This window comes from Sturnira hondurensis, unplaced genomic scaffold (assembly GCF_014824575.4).
Source record: "Sturnira hondurensis isolate 20B ecotype Veracruz unplaced genomic scaffold, ASM1482457v3 Scaffold0001304, whole genome shotgun sequence".
Classification (NCBI taxonomy): Eukaryota; Metazoa; Chordata; class Mammalia; order Chiroptera; family Phyllostomidae; genus Sturnira; species Sturnira hondurensis.
Window position 1 is genome coordinate 3,777,663 of NW_028073935.1, and position 23,341 is coordinate 3,801,003.

Genomic DNA, 23,341 nt, shown 5'->3' on the forward strand with positions numbered 1-23,341 from the left:
TCCCTTGTGGTCAGACAGATTGCTTGATATGATTTCAATTTTCTTGAATTTGATGAGGCTTGTTTTGTGTCCTATCATGTGGTCTATCTTTGAAAATATTCCATGTACATTTGAAAAGAATGTGTATTTTGCTTCTTTGCAATGAAAGATTATATATATCAGTCAGGTCCCTTTGATACAGGACATTGTTCAGTGCTGCAATATCTTAGTTGATATTTCATTTAGAAGACCTATCCATTTTTGACAGTGCAGTGTTAAAATCCTCTTCTATAACTGTGTTGCTGTCTATATCTTTCTTGAAGTCCTCCAAGATTTTTCCTTATGTATTTGGCTGCTCCTATGTTGGGTGCATTATGTTTATAATGAAGTGTCCTTCTGGGTCTCTTGTTATGGCCCTTGTTTTGAAGTCTGTTTTGGCTGATGTGAGTATTCCTACACCAGCTTTTTCCCCCTGCCCCTTTGGTTAGAATATTTTTTTCAATCCTTTACTTTCAGACTCTGTAGGTCTTTTGTTCTGAGGTGGCCCTCTTGTAGGCAGCATATGGGCAGATAGCTTTAGCTTATCCTTTCAGCTGCCCTATGTCTTTTGATGGCTGTATTTAATTAATTTATATTTAACATTATTATTGATAGGTATTTATTCATTTCCCCCCTTTGTACCTGTTTTCCTCTCTCTGTCTTTTTCTTCTTCTTCTGATAGCAGTCCCTTTAGCATGTCTTGCAGTGCTGGTTTGGTGGAGGTGTATTCTTTCAGCCTTCTTTTGCCTGTGAAACTCCTTATTTCACCTTCTGTTTCCATTGAGAACCTTGTTGGATAGAGCAGTCTTTGCAAGTAGTCTGCAAAGTCTTGCAGGTCTTTGCTTTTCATTACTTGGAATATTTCTTGCCATTCCCTTATGGCTTGCAGTGTTTTTGTTGAGAAATTGGCTCTTAGCCTTATCAGAGTTCCCTTTTATGTTACTTCTTGTTTCTCCTTTGTTGTTTTTAAGAGTCTCTGTGTCGTTAAAACTTGGCATTTTAATTTAATTTGTCTTGGAGTTGTCCTCTTTGGGTTCATTTGATTGGTACCATCTTTGCTTCCTGAACTTGGATGGCTTTCCCCCTCTCTAGGTTTGGGAAGTTTTCTGTCATTTTTCTTCAAAGAGAGTTTATGTCCCTTGCTCCTTTTCTTCTTCTTCTGTTATTTCCATGACTCGAATGCTGTTGCCTTTCATGTTGTCTTGCAGTTCTCTGAAGCTATATTCATATTTTTTTAGTCTATTTTCATGCAGTGGCTCTACCTGAGTATTTCTTTTTGCTTTGTCTTCCCCCTCACTAATTCTGTGCTCTGCTTTATCCAACCTGCTTGTAATTTTTTTCTAGTATATTTTTTATTTCAGAAATTGTAATTTCGATTTCTCCCTTGTTCTTGTTTTGTTTCTATTTTTTTCATACTGTTGTACTTCCCACTCAGTTCCTTGTAGTTATCTTTGAGTTCTTCGAGCGTCATTACCATTCTTTTGAATTCTATATCTGACAGTTTGCTTGCTTCCATTTCATTCAGCTCTTTTTTTAAAATATGTTTTATTGATTATGCCATTACAGTTGTCCCATTCCCCCCTTTCATTCCCCTCCACCCTGCACACTGACTCTCCCCATTCCCCCCTTTATTTAGTTCATGTCCACATGTCTCAAGTTCTTTAGATTCTATATTTCCCATACTATTCTTGCCCTGCCCCCTGTCTATTTTCTACCTACTGTCTATGGTACTTATTCTCTATACCTTCTCCCCCTTCTCCTCCTCCCACTCCCCTGTTGCTAACCCTCCACGTCATCTCCATTTCTATGGTTCCGCTCCTGATCTAGCTGTCCTCTTAGTTTGCCTTTGTTTTAGGTGTGCTTGTTAAGAACTGTGAGTTTGCTGTCCTTTCACTGTTCATATTTTTTATCTTGTTTTTCTTAGATAAGTCCCTTTAACATTTCATATAACAAGGGCTTGGTCATGATGAACTCCTTGAACTTGATCTTATCTGAGAAGCACTTTACCTGCCCTTCCATTCTAAATGAAAGCTTAGCTGGATAGAGCAATCTTGGCTGTAGGTCTTTGGATTTCATGACTTGGAATACTTCTTTCCAGCCCCTTCTTGCCTGTAAGGTCTCTTTTGAGAAATCTGCTGACAGTCTGATGTAAGCTCCTTTGTAGGTGACTGTCCCCTTATCTCTTGCTGCTTCTAGAATTCTCTCCTTCATTTTCATCTTGGCTAATGTAATGATGATGTGCCTTGGTGTGTTCCTTCTTGGGTCCAACTTTTTTGGGACTCTCTGAGCTTCCTGGACTTCCTGGAAGTCTATTTCCTTTGCCAGACTGGGGAAGTTCTCCTTTCTTATTTGTTCAAATAAGTTTTCCACTTGTTGCTGTTCCTCTTTGCCTTCTGGAACCCCTATAATTTGGATGTTGGAACGTTTAAGGATGTCCTGGAGGTTCCTAAGCCTCTCCTCCTTTTTTTGAATTCTTGTTTCTTCCTTCTTTCCTGTTTGGTTGTTTCTTTCTTCCTTCTGGTCCACTTCATTGATTTGAGTCCCAGTTTTCTTTCCATCACCATTGGTTCCCTGTGCATTTTGCTTCATTTCACTTAGGTTAGCCTTCATTTTTTCATGTAATTTGTGACTAAAATCAACCAGTTCTGTGAGCATTCTGATCACCAGCATTTTGAACTGTGCACCTGATAGGTTGGCTATCTCTTGGTCACTTAGAAGTATTGGCTCTGAAGATTTGAGCTGTTCTTCTGCTTGAGCCATAATGTTTTGGTCTGTTCGCATCTGTTATGTATGACGGGTGGAGCCTTAGGTGTTCACCAGGATGGGGCAACCTAGTTACTGGGTTTGATGCTGTATGTGGGGTCAGGGTCAGAGAGGAGCAATGGCGTTTTTCTGCTCTCTCTTGGATTTTGGTCCCCTCTGCTGCTTCCCACAACAACTTAGGCCCTTCTGGTGCTGGGGGCTTGTGTACCCTCCCAAACCCTGTGGGTCTCTGTGAGCCTGGGAGCCTGTCCCTGTACTTCGACCCATGGAATTTCTCTAATTGGTGCTTTTAGGCTTTATTTCCTGGTGCTTGGGCCCTGGGTTGCGTGGTCTATCTCCCTGCTCGCTCCTTTGCCTGGTCTGTCTGTGTGTGAATGTGTGACTCTGGTCAGCCAGCCATCTTGCGCCCTCACTGGGTCTGCCCATTGCCACCCCATGCCTGGGATCTGCCAGCCACAGCCTCTGCGTCTGGGTTGGTCTGGCCGCTCTTTCCTGCCCGACCCATCTCTGCCAACCACTGACTCCGCCCTTCTTACCTGTCTGGATGAATGGTTCATTGTTGTCAGAGTTCGGTACAGTTTAATTTTCTCTCTGTTTTGGTTGCATTCTGGTTTTTAAATATTTGTTGTTCATAAACTTGGTTGTGCGAGGAGGTAAAGTGTTTCCACCTACGCCTCCATCTTGGCTGGAAGTCTCATTTAGGTCTTTTACTAAGAGTCTTCCATTCCTTTTGATTGAGGCTTCTTTTTTTTGTCTCCATTGTAGGTGACTTTTTTAGTTTGTTTCTACAATTCCTGATGCTCTGCTTTGTTAGCTATATTAGTAGGGCGGATCTCTGTGGTAGGTGTTCTGTGGGACTCAGTGGTATGATCTCTTTGATCTCCTTCTCTGGATGCTGTAGGGTGATCCTTTCTTCCACCTGGACTCTGTTGTTGTACTTGGTCTTTACCTGTTGACGGTTTCTTTTTTGGTGGATTCTCCCCTTCAGTGGAATTAGCAATATTCACAACTCACTCCTTGTCGTACATGTGATTAGCATCAGGTCGAAGGTAAAACAGGGGAAGAAAGTGGGAGAGTATTCCATGGGATTTAAAGTACTAACAGGTAGGGAACAGATAGGAGGTCCTTTCAAGAAGTACAGCAATAACCGTGATATTTCACCCAAGCAGCCACTTTTTATAAAAAGAAAAGTAAGACATTTTACTGTGAAAAATAAGTAAGACTCTTATTAGAAGGGAAAAAGAAGGAGCTGACTTTAGAAAGCAGAGCAATTATGTGAGGTTAGATGGTGAGATATAGTGAGAGTAAGGGATAGAAACTTGATGTAGTTTGTGAGATAATAGACTTAACCACAACAGTTATAAAGCTCCGGAAGATGGCAAAATGGATTAAGACCAAAGTAGAGTGCTGTGTTAGATATGGAATAACAATAATATGTTTAGAAATATATAATTGGAATAAAAAGAATAAAAAGTAAGAGATCAAGAGCAGTGTGCTATTGGAATATGAGTGAAGTGAAAGAAGAAAAATTAAAATGCAATATGAAGGAGAAAGTAAAGAAAACCAATCAAACAATGAAATTAAAGAAACGAACAAAACTAAACAGAAAGTAGACAAATCAAGTAAAAATTAAAATTAAAAATTAAAAAATAATAAAATGGAGTTTCTGAGGGATAGTGAAGTGACATTTGTCTCAGGTTTTAGTTTTAGCCTTCTTACTTCCTTCTGGATCTGTCTTTGGCTGATGCCAGCACCGGTTCTCAATGCCCTTGGCATCATGGATGAGGTATGAGACAGAGTCACATGGATTACCAAGATCTGTGGAGGAAAAGGGACCACATGGCTACTCCCTCAAGGGGGGAGCACCTCAGAGTGGCTTGGCCACCCTGTCAAGGGGAGAGCACGCTGACCCTTGCCTAGACAGGCTTTTATTGGATTTAATTTGCGCAGGAATACTGGTACAGCTCATTAATCATTGTCAGGCAGTAAGGATCAAACAGTAGATAGCATAGAAAGAACTATTAGGGCTTCTTCTGAGTCAGAGTGTATCAGCTAAAAGGCTACAAAACTTTGGGAAGCAAACTCATTTCCTGCTCTGACCTTTATAATTTAACTAAGAGCATTCAAAGTAGGCTTCACAGGATTTTACATATCCTTTCTCAGGCCTGATCACCTGGGGAACCTACCCTTTCCAGCACAGGGCTGCACCACCCTCTGTCACTGTTTCAGGCTTAAGTCAGGCAGAGGAGGCAGATAGTCAAGGAATTTTCAGAGACTTCTCTCAGACTCAGGGGAGTCAGGCTTCATCAAAGCTAAGGGGCAAGGGTCCATCACTCCCTTTCTCCATAGCCCCTCAAGTCCTTTCTTGGGGCCTCCACGTGATCATGCCTGTCTTAGGTCATTTCCCCCTTGGAGAATCTTACCCGTCATTGGCTAACTGATTGAGCATTGGAGGCCAGTTAGGAAAAAAGGAGCAGAACCAGTGCTCCTGCCAGGGAGATAAGCTTTGTCTCCTCAGTGTCTTATGGTCCCAAGGTCACTCACTCAGCCTTAGCCATGGGGCAGGTTACAGCTCCTGAAACCAGGCAGGGCAGTTCCCAAAAGGTCTTCTCAGAACTCCAGGTCTTTTTGTCTTATGCTTAGGGAAAAAAAAGAAAAGAAAAAAAAAGTGCCTCTTGTTGACCTTTCAAGAGAATTTTCCTTTTTTCCTGGATGCTTGCTACAGGCAGGGGTACCTGGGCTACTCCCCACCCCCATTCCTGTGTTTCTGCAAGGGTAGGGCTGGGTCTGGACTGGTACAGTATTCACGGGTGCTCAGTTTTAAGCCCATGGCCTTAGATAGTTGTGTGGCTCACATTGTCCACTGCATATATGCACCAGGCCGGCGCATCTGATCCACTTCATTGCTCAACCCTTTGATTAGTCCGTGAGTGCACCAAGTGGGAGCAAATCGCACCCCTCCTTCTCCCTCTTTGTTGACCTGGGTCTGCCCATGCCCAAAGTCCCTTCAGGGCAGTTACGTTGCCCTATTGAATTAAGTTTCTCTGGCACTGCTACCTCTCTGAGCCCCTGGTTTCCCCCTGTGATCAGTCGGCGAGGTGCCTTGTGTGGGAGCAAATCACGCCCCCTGCACCTCCCCCCTCCCCCACACACACTTACCTAGCCCAACAACTTAGTGCTAGAGGTCCTTGCACAGAGGCTGAAGGCCTCTTTCCCCCCACCCCCTGACTAATTCCCCTCATTTGCAGCAGGCTGTTCCTATCAAGCTCCCCACTTTCCACAGAGACCTACTCTCTTACCAGTCCAGAGACTGTCTGGGTCATGGACAGCCATGCTCCTTCTCTTTTCCTATCTCCAGGTGTCATCTGGCTCCCCAGTTTCTCTGGTACTGTCCCAGCTGTCATTCACTATCCCAGCCAGGATATGCGGCCAGCTGTGTATCTCTTACTTTGTCTTAATCCACTCAGCGACTTTAAGGGTACAGGTCTCTCCCAAAGCGGGTCCATGAACTTGCAGGTTTGGGAGGGTAGGGAGCTGGAAAGTCACAATCACTGACCCAGCTCTCTGCCAAAGCTTCTGCAGGAGCTGCAGTCTGTGGGGCAGGACTGGGGAAGTGTCCCATGGGCCCACCAAATTTTAAACATGCTCTGCAACCTTTGGCTTCTGAACTTCACATCAGCAGGAATTCTGTTGGCTGTTCGTTGTCTTCCTTGGAAGATTGGCTAGGTGTCCCAGTTGGGTGCACCTCTCAACTGGGAGCAAGTGGATTCAGCTCCCACCTACCTTGCCGCCATCTCCCCCTCTTTATTTTAAATCAAAATCGTATAGTTTTCAGTGTACAGAACTTTTACTTCTGTAAAAGTTCTTTTATTCCTTGGTTATATTTATTCCCAATTATTTTATTGTCTTTGATGCTATTGTGAGTAGGGATTTTTTCCCCCTAGATATTTTGTTGTTGGTGTATGAAAACGCAAATGATTTGAATGTTGATTTTTCCTGCAAGTTTACTGAATTGGTTGATTATTTTGAATAGGTATTTTTGGGGGGGAGTCTTTAGGATATTCTACATATAAGATCATATCATCTGCACACAAAGGCAGTTAATTTTTACTTCTTTCTTACTGATGTGGATTCCTTCTATTTCTTTTTCTTGCTTGATTGCTTTTGCTAGGAGTTCCAGAACTACATTGAGTAGTAGTGGTGAGAGTGGGTACTTTTGCATTTATCCTGATTTTAGAGGAAAAACTTTTAGTCTTGTGCCTTATCTGTGGGCTTGTTATATATAGCCTTTATTATGTTAGGTTACTTCTATACTCATTTTTTCATTGCTTTTTGTCAAATTCTTTTTTTTGATCTGTTGAGACGATCGTATGATTCTTATCTTTCATTCTATTAATATGGTACATCACATTTATGGATTTGCATATGTTGAGTCATCCTGACATCTTTGGGATAAATTTCAGTTGATCTTAGTGTATGATCCTTTTAATGTACTGTTGAATATAGTTTGCTAATATTTTGTTGAGAACGTTTGCATCAATATTCATCAGGGATATCAGCCTGTGGTATTCTTTTTTGTAGTGCGCTTATCTGTCTTTGGTGTCAGGGTAATAAAATATTACCCTGACCTTATAAAGTATTTTTATAAAGTATTTATAAATACTTTTTAAGATATTTGGTAGAATTCTACAGGGAAATCGTGTGATCCTTTTCTTTGTTGGGAGATTTTTGATTACTGATTCAAAAATCAGTAATCAAAACTCCTTACTCATTGGTTTATTAAGCTTTTCTATTTTTTCCTTACTCATTGGTCTATTAAGCTTTTCTATTTTTTCATGATTCAGTAGGTTGTATGTTTGTAGGACTTTCTCTGTATCTTCTAGGTTGTCCAGTTTTGCATTATTTGTTTATAGTAGTCTCTTATGATACTTTGTATTTCTTTAGCATCAGTTGTAATGTTTTTTCTTTCATTTTTTATTTTATTTGTCTGACTTTTTCCTTTTTTATTTTAAGTTAAATTTAGCTAAAGGTTTGTCCGTTTTGTTTATCTTTTCGGGAAACCCGCATATAGTTTTGTTGATCTTCCTTACTGTTTTTCTGGGTCCATTTCTTTTATTTTTGCTCTGATCTTTATTTCCTGATGATTTTCTGATTTTTCTTTCTGCCAACTGTGGGCTCAGTTTGTTCTTCTTTGTCTAGTTCCTGGACATGTAAAGATAGGTTGTTTGAAATCTTTATCTTTTCTTAATGTAAGCATTTATCCTTATAAACTTCCCTCTTAGAACTGATTTTGCTGAATCCTGTAAGTTTTAGTATGTGGTGTTTCTATTTTTGTTTCAATATATTTTATATCTTTTTAAAGTTCTTTTTGACTCATTGGTCATTTAATTTTTATATATTTGTGAATTTTCCATCTTCCTGCTGTTGATTTCTAGAATGTTTCTTGTGTGCGTGGGTAGAATGTGTATTCTGCTTCTGTTGGATAAACTAAGTAATGTCTGTTAAGTCCGTTGGTCTTAAATATGGTTCAATCCCACTGTTTCCTTATTGATGTTCTGTCAGGATTATTTATCCTTTGTTGACTGTGAGATGTTGAACTCCCCTCCTAATGTTGTTGTCTTTTCCTTTTTTGAGATCTATTAGTATTTGCTTAATATATTTAGGTTCTTTGATGTTGGCGGCATGTATATTTACAATTTTATATTTTCTTAAATGAATTGAACTCTGTATCATTGTATAATGATACTCTTTTTACTCTTGTTATACTTTTTGACTTAAACTCTCATTTTGCCTGATATAGGTATAACTACACCTGCTCTCTTTTGGTTTCCACTTCCACAGAAACTTTTTTCATCCCTTCACTTTGAGCCTGTGTGTGTCCTTAGAACTGCAGTGAATCTCTTATAGGCTCATATACTTGGTTTTTATTTTTTAAAAATCTATCTATTCATTCTTTACCTTTGTTTGAAGTATTTAATACAGTTACATTTAAAGTAATTACTCTTAGATAAGGGATGTACTGATGCCATCTTATTAGCTATATTGTGGGTGTTTTATAGTTCCGTTGTTCCTTTCTTCCTTTTTTTTTTATCTTCCTTGGTGAATTGATAATTTTCTTTAGTGGTATGCTTTGATTCCTTTGTCTTTTGGGAGTCTACAGTTGATTTTTGCTTTGTGGTTCCTATTGAGGACTATGTAAAACATCTTATGTAAGTCTGTTTTACTTTGATAAAAACTTAACTTTTCTCACATACAAAAACTCTATCCTTTTATTCCATCCCTTTTTCTGTTTTTGATTTCAGAGTTTACCTCTTCTTATAGTTTGTATTCATTAACAGATTACAGGTGTAATTTACAATATTACGCTAGCAGCTGTTGTAAATTGTGTTGCTATGAACATTGGAGTGCATAGGTTCTTTTGGATTGGTGTTTAAGGGTTCTTAGGATATAATCCTAACAGTGGAATTGCGTCAAAAGGCAGATCCATTTTTAGTTTTCTGAGGAAATTCCATACTGTTTTCCATAGTGCTTCCAGTCTGCAATCCCACCAAAATTGCACTAGGGATCCCTTTTCTCCACAACCTCTTCAACATTTGTTATTTGTTGCTTTGTTTAGGATGGCTGTTCTCACTGGTGTGAAGTGGTATCTCATTGTGGTTTTATTTATTTATTTTTAAAGATTTTATTTATTTATCTTTAGAGGGGAAGGGAAGGAGAGAGGGAGAGAAACATCAATGTATGGTTGCCTTTCCTGCGTCCCCTGCTGGGAGTTGGCCTGCAGGGAACTGGCCTGCAACCCAGGCATGTGCCCTGACTGAGAATCAAACCGCGATCGTCTGAGTTGCAGCCCGCGCTCAATCCACTGAGCTACACCAGCCAGGTCATTGTGGTTTTAATTTGCATCTCTCTGATAGCTAGTGATACTGAGCATCTTTTCATGTGTCTCTGGATCCTCTCTATGTCCTCCTTAAAGAAGTGTCTGTTCAAGTCCTTTGCCCACTTTTTAATTGGGTTGTTTGTCTTCTTAGAGTGGAGTCATGTAAGTTCTTTGTGTATTTTGGAGATTAAACCCTTGCCCCAGGTTTCATTGGCAAATATGTTTTCCCATTCGGTTGTTTCTCTTTGTATTTTAATACTGTTTTCTTTAGCTGTGTAGAAGCTTTTAATTTTGATGAGATCCCATTTGTTTATACTTTACTTTATGTCCCTTGCTCTACGGGACATATCAGTAAAAATGTTGCTGCATGAAATATCTGAGATTTTTCTGCCAATGTTCTGCTCTAGGACTTTAATGATGTCACAGCTTATATTTAAGTCTTTTATTCACCATGAATTTATTTTGGTGTATGGTGTAAGTTGGTGCTCGAGTTTCATTTTTTTACATGTAGCTGTCCAGTTCTCCCAATACCATTTGTTGAAGAGCCTATCTTTACTCCATTTTATGTTACTGCCCCCCTTTGTCGAATATTAATTGACCATAGAGAGTTGGGTTTATTTCTGGGCTCTCTGTTCTATTCCATTGGTCTATGTGCCTGTTTTGATGCCAGTACCAGGCTGTTTTGATTACAGTGGCCTTGTAATACTGTTTGGTATCAGGTCTTGTGATCCCTCCTACTTTGTTCTTCTTTTTTAAAATTGCAGCTGCTATTAGGGTCATTTATGGTTCCATATAAATTTTTGAAGTGTTTGTTCTATGTCTGTGAAAGATGCCATTGGCACTATAATAGGTATTGTAATAAATCTGTAAATTGCTTTGGGTAGTATGGACATTTTGATGATGTTAATTCTTCTAATCCATGAACACGGTATATGTTTCCATTTGTTTGTGTCTTTCTTGATTTCTTTCTTCAATGTTGTGTAATTTTCTGCATACAGGTCTTTTGCCTCCTTGGTTAAGTTTATTCCTAGGTATTTTATTATTTTTTTTGGCTATATTGAATGGGATTTTTTTTCTTGATTTTCACTTCTGCTGTTTCATTGTTGGTATACAAAAATTTCTTTGATTTCTGGATACTGATTTGTCTCCTGCTGTTTTGCCAAATTTATTTATTAGGTCAAACAGTTTTTTGGCTGAGTCTATAGTATTTTCTATGTACACTATCATGTCATCTGCAAGCAGTGGCAGTTTTTTTCCTCCTTCCTGATTTGGATGCCTTTCATTTTCTTTTCTTGTGTGATCGCTGTGGCTAAAACTTCTAATACAATATTATACTATATTGTAGTATAATACTATACTACAATAGAAGTGGGGAAAGTGGACAACCTTGTCTTGTTCCTGATCTTAGTGGGAAAGTTTTAGTTTTTGAACATTGAGTATGATGTTGGCTGTAGGTCTCTCATATATGTTCTTTATTATATTGAGGAATGCTCCCTTCATTTTCACTTTTCTGAGTGTTTTTATCATAAATGGGTGCTGTACCTTATCAAATGCTTTTTCTGCATCTATTGATATGATCATGTGTTTTTGTCTTTTCTTTTTTGTTTATATGATGTATTACATTTACTGATTTGTGAATATTGAACCATCCTTGCATCCCTGGGATGAATCCCACTTGGTCATGGTGAGTGATCTTTTTATTGTATTGTTGGATGTAGTTTGCCAATATTTAATTGTGGATTTTAGTGTCTGTGTTCATCAGCGATATTAGGTCAAATCTTTCTTTTTTGTTGTGTCTTTATCTGGTTTTGGGATTAGGTTGGTGCTGGCTTCATAAAAAGATTTTGGCACTCTTCCATTATTTTGGATTTTTTGGAATAGCCTGTAAAAATAGGAGTTAGCTCTTCATCCAATGCTTTGTAGAATTCTCCTGTAAAACTGTCTGGTCCAGGGCTTTTGTGCTTCAAGAGTTTTTTTATTACTGTTTCAGTTTCATCTGATGTTATCGGTCTGTTCAGGCCTTCTGCTTCTTCTTCATTGAGTTTTGGAAGATTATGCTAGAAATTTGTCTTTCACATAGATTTTCAGATTTTTTGGCATACAATTTTTCATAGTAATTTCCTACAATCCTTTCTATTTCTGTGGTATCAGTTGTGATCTCTCCTCCATCATTTCTGATTGTGCTTATTTGGGTTCTCTCTCTTTTTTTTTTTAGATTTTTTATTTATTTATCTTTAGAGGGGAAGGAGAGAGGGAGAGAAACATCAATGTATGGTTGCCTTTTGTGCGTCCCCTGCTGGGAGTTTGCCTGCAGGGAACCAGCCTGCAACCTAGGCATGTGCCCTGACTGGGAATCGAACCGCAATCCTCTGGTTCGCAGGCTCGTGCTCAATCCACTGAGCTACGCCAGGCAGGGCCTCTTTTTTTCTCTTTCCACGCAGTTATGCACCTCACAATTCAGTACTCTGAATGGGGTGAGAGAGAAATGAGCTTCTATGGAATTATCCCCTGTAGCTAGGGAAGCTAGTTACATATTCTTTTGCTCTCATTTTCCCGTGCAGAAGAAAATTATGGGCACAGAAGATCTCTTTGTGCCCTAAGCTGCACTGCCTTGGGGGAGGAGTGATATGGGTAAAGTCATACTGTTTTTCTTACCCTCTTTAGTGTGTCGAAACTTGCATTTTTTTTGTTTCAGTGGTATCCTGGAACATCTCTTCTGGAAAACTGGACTTCCACAAAGGCTCTCATGTCCATGAGTGATTGATTAAGACATATTTTTTCAGGGGTTTTCAGGCTGTCGCCAAGAGGGGTTGCAGCCACTTCACTGGCCAAGCAGGGTCCAGAGCCAGGGCTGAAGTCTGTATGCTTATCACTTGATGCACTAGTGGGCAAACTCTGCTTGGGTCGCTTGGAATATTGTGCTGGATGCCAGAGCTCTCACAAAGGCACTTTTGTGTGTGGATGGAGCCGAACCGTTGTTGTGGGAGAGACATCTTATTCAGTCATGATGATGATAATTAATTCACTTTAGTGCTGTATCTTATTGTGTTATGATATATCAGGTTAGGTTTGGAGTTGAAGCTGGTTATGAGATCTACTCAGTTTACACTGAAAATGGTTCTATCATATTGCAGCATTCTGTTCAGTCACTTACCTTTTATGGTTTTTTGAATAAAATAATATTGATATGGGTGCCTAGTGGTTTTTTTTTCACATTTTTGCAAGCAGCAAGAATAAAAGTATGTGCAAAAAGAAAAGGTGAAGTAAAAGAAATGAAGGACTGCTTTGGCAATAAAAAAGATTTAAGGGAATTAATAGAATTTTATCTCTTTTACTTTTGGAAAATGTTTAATTCTAGTTTTCTCTATCCTATTGAAGAGAATATTAATGTTGCCTTTTTATTGGGATAATTGTTATATCAAAAGTATTTGCTTAAAAAGTATAGAATACAGTGGACAAATTGGCAAAAAGGATATTTTTACATTTTGTCTTTTATGTGTTGAAATCTTTATTTTGCTGGAGAATCAGATGGGTGTATCACATATAGACCTATTTAGGGGTTTCCTAGATTTGGGCATTTTCTTCACTTGTACTGATTAGTGACTGATTCCCATATATGAGATCATATTATTTGTATATTCTACTTAATTTTCTAACTATTTGAGTTGACATGTACTCTCAAGGGAAGGATATTATGAGATTCCTTGAAGGTCTAAGAATCTAGTAATTTAGTAAGATTTTTTTTTAACTTGCAGGAGCTGTACAAGAAAATAGATTTTTTTTGACAAGGAGGACTGAGTGCATTTAGCAAATGTTATTACACTTAAGTATTTGTACCTTTTTATAAATCTAAAGTTATGGTATTATCTATCTCAGGCATTTGAAAGAAGAAATTTTAAAAATGGGCAGTGCAATTAAAGTAGAACTTTTATTTATTTATATTTTTCAGTATTTTATATTGATTATGCTATATGGTTGTCCCATTTCCGCCCTATATTCCCCTCTGCCCTGTACCCTCTCACTGGCATCCACCACAACCCTTAGTTCATGTCCGTGGGTTGTACATATAAGTTTTTCGGCTTCTCCATTTCCTATACTATTCTTAACCTCCCTCTGTGTGTTTTGTACCTACCATTTATCCTTCTTATTCCCTGTACCTTTTCTCCCATTCTCCCTCTCCCTCTCCATTGATAACCCTCCATGTGATCTACATTTCTGTGATTCTGTTCCTGTTCTACTTGTTTGCTTAGTTAGTTTGTTTGTTTGTTTTAGGTTCAGTTGTTGATAGTTGTTGGTTTGTTGTCATTTTACTATTCATAGTTGTTGCCCTTTTTCTCTTTCTTAGATAAGTCCCTTTAAGGTTTCATGTAATAAGGGCTGGGTGATGATGAACTCCTTTAACTGGACCTTATCTGGGAACCACTTTATCTGCCCTTCTATTCTAAATGATAGCTTTGCTGGATAGAGTAATTTTGGATGTAGGTCCTTGCCTTTCATGACTTCAGATACTCTTTTCCAGCCCCTTTTTGACTGCAAAGTTTCTTTTGAGAAATCAGCTGATAGTCTAATGGGAACTCCTTTGTATGTAGCTCTCTCCTTTTTTCTTTCTGCTTTTAAGATTCTCTCCTTATCTTTCATCTTGAGAAATGTAATTATGATGTGCCTTGGTGTGTGCTTTCTTGGGTCCAACTTCTTCGGCACTCTGAGCTTCTTGGACTTCCTGGAAGTCTATTTTCTTTGCCAGATTGGGGAAATTCTCTATTATTTTTTCAAATAATTTTCAGTTTCTTTCTCTTCCTCTTCTTCTAGAACCGTTATGATTTGCATGTTGGAATGTTTAAAGTTGACCCTGGAGGTTCCTAAGCCTCTCCTCATATTTTTGAATTCTTGTTTCTTTATTCTGTTCTGTTTGAATGTTTGTTTCTTCTTTCTGCTCCAAATTGTTGATTTGATTCCTGGTTTCCTTGCCTTCAATGTTGGTTCCCTGTATATTTCTCTTTATTTTACTTTGCATAGCCTTCACTTTTCCTCTATTTTGTGACCACACTCAAGCATTTCTGTGGGTATCCTAATTACCAGTGTTTTGAACTATGCACATGATAGGTTGGCTTACTGTTCATCACTTAGTTCTATTTTTGGAGATTTGGTCTATTCTTTCATTTGGGCTATTTTTCTTTGGGCACATCTATTACATTGTAGGGGACAGAGCCATAGGTATTCACCAGGGTGGGGCAACCCACATTGCTGTGTTGTGGTGCTTTGTGTGGGGGAAGGGACTGAGAGGGAACCATGCTACTTGCTTGCTCTTGGATAGCTTTCAGTCACTTTTCCTGCTACCCAGAAGCAAATTGGATCCTGTGGTCCTCTTTTCCTGGGTGTGTTTGTTTGTATATGTTCTAGGACCCTATAGATCTCTTCAACGGACTTTCCTGTGAGGCTAGGAGTTTCTCCTGCCACTACAACCCCCGTAGGTTTTTACCACCAGAGGTTTGAGTTTTTATTTCCCCACACGGGCACCCTGGGTTGCACAGTCTGTCCCGCTCCCCAGTTGTTCCTCTTGGTTTATCTGGATGCAAATGTGGGACTGCCTGGTCTGTCAGCCACTGCCTTGTGGTGCTTCCTCTCTACCCAGCTTCCTGTCTCCACCTCTCCTACCGGGCTGGATGAATGTTTCTTGTTTAACTTCTTGATTGTCCGACTTCATACAGTTTGATTTTCTGGCAGTTCTGTTTTTTTGTTTGGTTTTTCAAATTTGTTGCTGTCCTTTTTGTTTTGTTTTAAATTTGTTGTTGTCCTTCTTTTGATTGTGGGAGGAGTCAAAGTGTATTTACTTACACCTCAATCTTGGCTGGAAGTCTCTAAAGTAGAACTTTTAAACTTAAGAGCATATCTTCTGATAGGTATGTATCTTTTAAAGCCAGTAGGATAATAGTAGTTAAGAAAAGTTCTAGCTTACATATGCATACATTTCGCATTTAGCATATTAACCCTGAATCTTTGTTATTCTCAGTTATCATTTGCAAGTGGTTCATTAATAAATCTTTTCCTGTAATTAATGTTTTTAAATTGTGTATAATTAATATATTTTCTCATCAGTTGATAGAAATTCTCATGTATAATTTTTTTAAAAGATTTTATTTATGTATCTTCAGAGAGAAAGGGAAGGAGAGAAGGAGAGAAATATCAATGTATGATTGCCCCTCGTGAGTCCCCTGCTGGGAACTGGCCTGCAACCCAGGCATGTTCCCCAACTTCGAATCGAACCGTGATCGTGTGGTTCACAGGCCCGCGCTCAATCCACTGAGCTACACCATCCAGGGCTCATGTATAATTTTTAAACTTGAATTTTTTTAAAAATATAGTTTATTGATTATACCATTAGAGTTGTTCTATTCCCCCCTTCATTCCCCTCCACCCGCACACTCCCTCCCCCACCATTCTCCCCCCTTAGTTTATAACCACGTGTCTCAACTTTTCTAGATTCTATATTTCCCCCACTATTCTCGCCCTCCCCCCTATCTATTTTCTACCTACCATCTATGCTATTTTCTGTGCCTTCTCCCCCCTTCTCCTCCCACCCCCCAGTTACTAACCCTCCATGTGTTCTTCATTTCTATGGTTCCACTCCTGATCTAGCTGTCCTCTTGGTTTGCTTTTGTTTTAGGTGTGCTTGTTAATAACTGTGTGTTTGCTGTCCTTTCACTGTTGATATTTTTCATCATCTCTTTCTTATATAAGTCCCTTTAGCATTTCATATAATAAGGGCTTGGTGATGATGAACTCCTTGAACTTGACCTTGTCTGAGAAGCACTTTATCTGTCCTTCCATTCTAAATGAAAGTTTTGCTGGATAAAGCAATCTTGGCTATAGGTCTTTGGATTTCATGACTTGGAATACTTCTTTCCAGCCCCTTCTTGCCTGTAAGGTCTCTTTTGAGAAATCCGCTGACAGTCTGATGGGTACTCCTTTGTAGGTGACTGTCCCCTTATCCCTTGCTGCTTCTAGGATTCTCTCCTTCATTTTAGTCTTGGCTAATGTAATTATGATGTGCCTTGGTGTGTTCCTTCTTGGGTCCAACTTCTTTGGCACTCTCTGAGCTTCCTGGATTTCCTGGAAGTCTATTTCCTTTGCCAGACTGGGGAAGTTCTCCTTTATTATTTGTTCAAATACGTTTTCCACTCGTGGCTGTTTCTTTCCCCCTTCTGGTACCCCTATAATCCGGATGTTGGAACGTTTAAAGATGTCCTGGAGGTTCCTAAGCCTCTCCTCATTTTTTTGAATTCTCATTTCTTCATTCCTTTCTGGTGGGATGTTTTGTTCTTCCTTCTGGTCCATTCCATTGATTTGAGTCCCAGTTTCCTTTCCATCACTATTGGTTTCCTGTGCATCTCCCTTCATTTCAATTAGTTTAGCCTTCATATGTTCCTCTAATTTGTGACTATAATCCTCTAATTTGTGACTATAATCTACCAGTTCTGTGAGCATCCTGATAAATAGTGTTTTAAATTGGGCTTCTGAGAGCCTGTCAATCTGTTGGTCGCTTAGAGTTATTGGCTCTGGGACTTTGAGTTCTTGCACCATCTTTGGGCTGTTCATGCCTGTTAAGTAGCAAGATTGGAGCCCTAGTTTTTCACCAGAGCAGGGCAACTCAGTTGCTGGGTTGTGACACCGTATGTGGGGGCGGGGTCAAAGAGGGACAATGGCTTCCCTCCGGCGCCCGCCGCTGCCGCGGCCCCCACCAGCACTGCAGCCACCACCATCACCAGGGCCACGTGCCCCGCTCCACTGCACGCGAGTGTGCCACCGCTGTCAGTCCTCCTCCACTGGCTTCTCCCCCTGGGGCCTGCGTGGTCCGTCTCACTGCACGCGAATGTGGGACCTTGGTCAGTCTGCCCCGCACCCCAACTAGGTCCAGGCTGCCTGCGCTCCTAGGTCTGTCCTTCCCGACCCTTCTCCGCTGCTGGCTCTGCCTCTCTTACCGTCCCCATTGAACGGTTCGTAGCTGTTGGACTTCCGTATAATTCGGTTTTCTGGACTCTGGGTGTGTCTTAGTTCTCCAAAACTTTTGTTGTATCCAAACTTGGTTGTGGGAGAAGGCACAGCGTTTCCACCTATGCCTCCATCTTGGCGGAAGTTAAACTTGAATTTTTGAGCCTTGTGTGGCATGACTCAGTGGATTGAGTGCCAACCTGTGAACTAAAGAGTTTCTGGTTCAATTCCCAGTCAGGGCGCATGCCTGGCTTTTGGCCAGGTCCCCAGTGGGACACATGAAAGGCAACCACACCTTGATGATTCTCTCCCTCTCTCCCTTTCTTCCATTTTCTCTAAAAGTTAATAAATAAAAATTTTAAAAATATATAAAAAACAATCTTGATTCTTTGATGTTTGGGCTGCATTTTTGTTAGTTCGTCTGATAAACTGCTTGCAAGCTGTAGAGAGGGAAAGTGAATAGTCAAAATCTGTCCCTCCTATTCCCTGACTTTCACTTAGTTGCTATTTCCAGAGACCAACGATGTTACTTACTTTTTGTTGTTACTTAGTATTAGAAAGTGGGTTTCATTTTGTTGGGAGAATGGTTTACAAAGCTCAAAGTATGTTAAAATTGAGGTTTTACAAATTATTTTGAACAGCTGAGATGTCAAATAATAGAATTAACATGGTTACAATTTTGGGAGTAAATTTAAAAATTTTAAACAATGCTATGAATTAAAGACAGAAATTAAACCAGAAGCCTGTGCCATCTTTAGTCCCTTAGATAGGTCTGTATCATTAGTTGTTCTTGTGGCTCCATCTGATTAAGCAGTCTTCTGCTGCCAGTTAGTTTTAGTTACCCAGTTGAAGTTATGTCTCTGTGCTGTCTAAAAAGTTTACATTTAAAAGATATCTGCTGCTTTCAGAAAATTTCAGTTAAGATGTTTGACAAGAAAGTTGTAAGGAACTCTTATTATCTTGCATAGTAATATAGTTTTTACTCTGAAAACTTAGTCTTGAGTGTATGGTTGATATCTGGGGAATGTACCTATGTTGATAGGGAAAAATATAGTTATCAGTTGTATTTGCCATTTTGTTGACCTGATATTTCCCTTCTAAGGGACCTCTTTTATCCTGTAGAAGGGAAAGGCTGAGCTCAGTATATTGTAGAGAAGTTTTTGAACACTGTTTTTCCACCGACTTTGTTTTTTCTGTCTGTGGAATTTCTTTTTTAGTGATATGTAAACCCTTTTTAATTTATGATTGGGTGTAAGTGTTTTTCTTCTTAGGCTGTCTGCCCAAGAGTGCTAATAATTTAGGTGATTTTGTTGCCGTATTGCCCATTATAATAGTCTCTAGCCACATGTGTCTCTTAAAATGGAAATTGAGAGAATTCAAGTTGTTACATGTAGTAACTACTGTATTGGACCAGGAAAGTAAAATATGTCCATCACGGCAGAAAGGTTTGTTGTATAGTTTTGACTGTAGTATGTGTAATTCAGGTTTAGTAGCTTGGGTTGCTTAAAATTAATTACTCCAACCCCAACCACCAAACCGCTTACTCATTTGCCAGGTTTTGTGTTTTTGTAAAAACCCAGTAATTCAATCTAAGATTTACCCAGTAGGATGTTAACTATGCAATCATCTGTGATATTTTAAAAAATAAATTGCATTAGTTATTTCTTGGTGACCAAATTTCTGTTGATTTTTTGTTAGAATTTGTGTGTATGAAAAATATGCTTTGTTTCATTTGTCTTATAAAGAACAAAAATGTGCTGTTTGTGGTCCATTTGTTTTAGGAAGCAAGAGGTTACTACGAACAGACTGGAGTTGGTCTGTTGCCTGTCGTCCTGTTCAATGGAATGCCCTTTGAAAAGGAACAGCTAGATCCTGATGAGTTGGAAACCATCACAATGCACAAAATCCTGGAGACTACAACCTTCTTCCAAAGAGCAGTGTACTTGGTGAGTGGTATTTGAAGGCTGATTTTGAAAGAGAATGGTTTGTTTACATATTTGTAGTAGGCAGTAAAATTATTGAAGTATCACTGTTTTCTGTACACTACTCATAATTGGTTTGCAGATTTTCAGTAAGTTTTACTATAATGAAAATATTCATGAGACTTTCTGTATATTGTTTTTTAAATAGCTAATTTTATTGGTTTCAGTATTAAATATTAAAGATTGTTAGGAAGGTAGTCATTCTGGGAGACATTTGTTCTATTTATAAGGATTTTGACTTGGATATGGTTAAAATATTTCATTATATAATTATTGTTGAGCTATAGCTCATATGCCATAAAATTCAACCTTTTAAAGTGGAGTACTATTCATTGTTTTTTAGTGTATAAAAAAAGTTATGAAACTATCATTTCTGTCTAATTTCAGAACATTGTCATCACCCCAAAAAACCTGATACCTTGTAGCAGCTACTCTCCATTTTCCCTTATCTCTGTCAACCATGAATCTGTTTTCTCCCTGTGTGGATTTGCTTGTTTGGGACATTTTATATAAATGGATTGATACAATTTGTGGTCATTTGTGACTGATTGCTTTCACTTAGCATAATGCTTTCAAGGTTTATCCTGGTTGGAGCATATATCAGTACTTCATTCCTTTTTTGGACCAGTAATAGTTGCTTGAATGGATGTAGTGCCTTTTGTTTATCCGTTTATCATATGATGCATATTTGCAGTTGTTTACATGGCTTGGCAACTATGAATAATACTGCTGTAAATAGTCATGTACAAATTTTCGTGGGTATATATCTAGTAGTAGAATTGCCTTTTTATTATAACCGTTTGAAGAACTAGCACTGGTTTCCAAAGCAGCTGCACCCTTAAACAGTTGTGCCAGCAGTGTATCCAGGTTCCGCTTTCTCCACGTTCTAGGCAAAGATTGGTATTGTCTGTGTCACTAAATGTAGCCTAGTGGTTGGCATCTTCTTGTGGTTTTGGTTTGCATTACTCTAGCATAAATGATGTTGTACATTGTTTTCTGGGCTTACTGACCATTTATATTTTCTTTGCAGTAATGTCTATTCAAATTAATTGCCCATGTTTAATTGGGTTATTTGTTTTGTTTTTGAGCTGTAAGAGTTTATGCATTTTGGATATGAATCACTTATATGTATCATTTTCACATATTTTTGCCTCATTTTATGATCTGTCTTTTTAAAAATATTTATTTTTATTTTTTATTTTAGTTTTTTAAACATTTTTAAAAATATTTTATTTATTTATTTTTAGAGAGAGGGGAAGGGAAGGAGAAAGTGGGAGAGAAACATCAATGTGTGGTTGCCTCCCAGGCATCCCCTCCTGGGAACTGGCCTGCAACCCAGGCATGTGCCCTGACTGGGAATCAAACCAGCAACCCCTTGCTTCACAGGCCCGTGCTCAATCCACTGAGCTACACTAGCCAGGGCTAAACATTTTTTAAATTTATTTCTCTTTAGAGGGAAAGAGAAGGAGAGAGGGAGAGAAATATCAATGTATGGTTGCCTCTCGAGTGCCCCCTGCTGGGAACTGCATCCCCTGCCGGGAACTGGCCCACAACCCAGGCATGTGCCCTGACTGGGAATCGAACCATGATCCTCTGGTTTGCTGGCCTGTGCTCAATCCACTGAGCTATACCAGCCAGGGCTTATTTATTTATTTTTAGAGAGAGGGGACAGGAAGGAGAAAGAGTAGGAGAGAAGCATCAATGTGTGGTTGCCTCTCATGTGTCCCCCACTGGGGACCTGGCCTGCAACCCAGGCATGTGCCCTGACTGGGAATCGACCAGCAACCCTTCCTTTCACAGGCCCGAGCTCAATTCACTGAGCTACGCCAGCCAGGGCTATGATCTGTCTTTTCATTGTTCGGTGATGTCCTTTAATGATCAAATGTTGTAAATTTTGATTAGGTCCAATTTACTTTTTTTCTTTTGTTGCTTGTGCTATTTGAATTGTGTGTATGAAACTATTGCTTAATCCTAGGTCATGACGATTTATGTTTCCTTCTGAGCATTTAAAAAAATTTTATTTATTGATATTGGGAGAGAGGGAGGGAGAGAGACAGACAGACAGACAGACAGAGGCATTGATTTGTTCTTCCACTTATTTGTACATTCATTAGTTGATTCTTGTATGTGCCCTGACTGGTGCTCAAACCTGCAACATTTGCATATTGGGATGACACTAATCTAGTGTTCTCCAATCTTTTTAGCACTTGGGACCAGTTTCTTGAAAGACAATTATTCTCCACAACTAGTGGGAGTGGTGACTCCTTGGCTAGGGATTGGGGACTCTGCTCTAACCAACTGAGCTACCTGGTCAGGGCTCCTTATGTACTTTATAGTTTTTTTCTCTTAGCATTTAGTTCTTGATCCATTTTTAGTTAGTTTTTCTATGCAATGGAGGTAGGAGTCCACCGTTTTTTCCGTATCTGATTTGACATACAACTGGATATCTTTTGGCATGATCATTTGTCTCAGCACCATTTATTGAAAATAATACTCTTTACTCATTACATTGTTTTGGCACTGTTGGATTGGCTGTTGTTTTCCATTGACCAGTATATATTTTTTTATGAAATGATTGACTTGATTATTGTTGTAATCAAGTGTGGATTTTCCAACTTTGGGTTCCTTCCTCCCTTCCTTCCTTCCTTCCTTCCTTTCTAAACTTTTGAATCTTAAGAGCAGCTTGTCACTTTCTGCAATGAAAGGCTAATTGGGATTTTGATAGGAATTTCATAGAATCTGTAGATCAATTTGGGCAGTACTGATGTGTTAACAATATTGAGTCCTGCAACCCATGAACACAGGATGTGTTTTCATTTATTTTGGTGTTATGTCTTTCATGATGTTTTGCTGTTCTCAGTGAAGTTTTACACTTTTTTTCCTTAAATTTATTTCTTGGTATTCTTAATGAAGTTAGTGTAAATGGAATTGTTTTTAAATTTAAGTTTTGGATCATTCATTGTTAGTGAATAGGCATACATTTGACTTTTGTATATTGATGTTATATGTAGCAACTACGTGTTGATTACTTCTAATAGTATTTTGTGGATTCTTTAACATTTCCTATGTAGAAAATATTGTCATCATGCCGGTATGTCATCTGTAAGTAGAGATAGTTTTGATTCTTCTTTTTCAGTTGGCATCTTTTACCTCTTCTTTCTTTTCTCTTGCTTAATTGCCTGCCTTCTAGTCCTATGCTGAATAGAAGTAGTATTGAGTGATCATCCTTGCTTTGTTCCTGATCTTAAGGGGGGAGCTTTCAGTCTTTTACCAGTAAGTATGATATATTAGCGGTTAGTTTTTTGCAGATTACATTTATTGGTTTATAAAAAATTTTTCCTATTCTTTGTTGAGTTTTTTTTATCATAAAAGTTTGTTGGATTTTGTCAAATACCTTTTCTGTATTTATTAAGATGATCATGTGGCTTTTGTCCTTTATTTGTTAATATGGAATATTATGTTGACCTGCCTTTGAATTCCTGGGATAAATCCTACTTTGTTATGGCATATAATTTTTAATATAGCATTTATATAGTTGCTATATTTTTTATACCAACTTAATTTCAATAGTGTAGGAAATCTTTGTTTTTCTGTAGCTTTATTTAGTCTCTCCTTTATGTTGTTATTGATGTACAGATTACATCTTTCCATATTATATGTCCATTGGCATTGATTAATAACTGTTCCCTTTTATAGTTGTCTTTTAAGTGAA

General features: G+C 38.8%; 1 protein-coding gene across 5 annotated transcripts in view; it reads left to right on the plus strand.

Annotated features, from left to right (window-relative positions):
• UGGT1 (UDP-glucose glycoprotein glucosyltransferase 1) overlaps positions 1-23,341 on the plus strand; it is a 212,574-nt gene that overhangs the window by 115,331 nt on the left and 73,902 nt on the right. For all 5 annotated transcript variants that reach the window (XM_037070140.1, XM_037070157.1, XM_037070149.1 and 2 more), the window contains one exon: positions 19,429-19,593. In XM_037070140.1, coding sequence (XP_036926035.1) covers positions 19,429-19,593 — 165 coding nt within the window. The remainder of the gene's footprint in view (positions 1-19,428; positions 19,594-23,341) is intronic.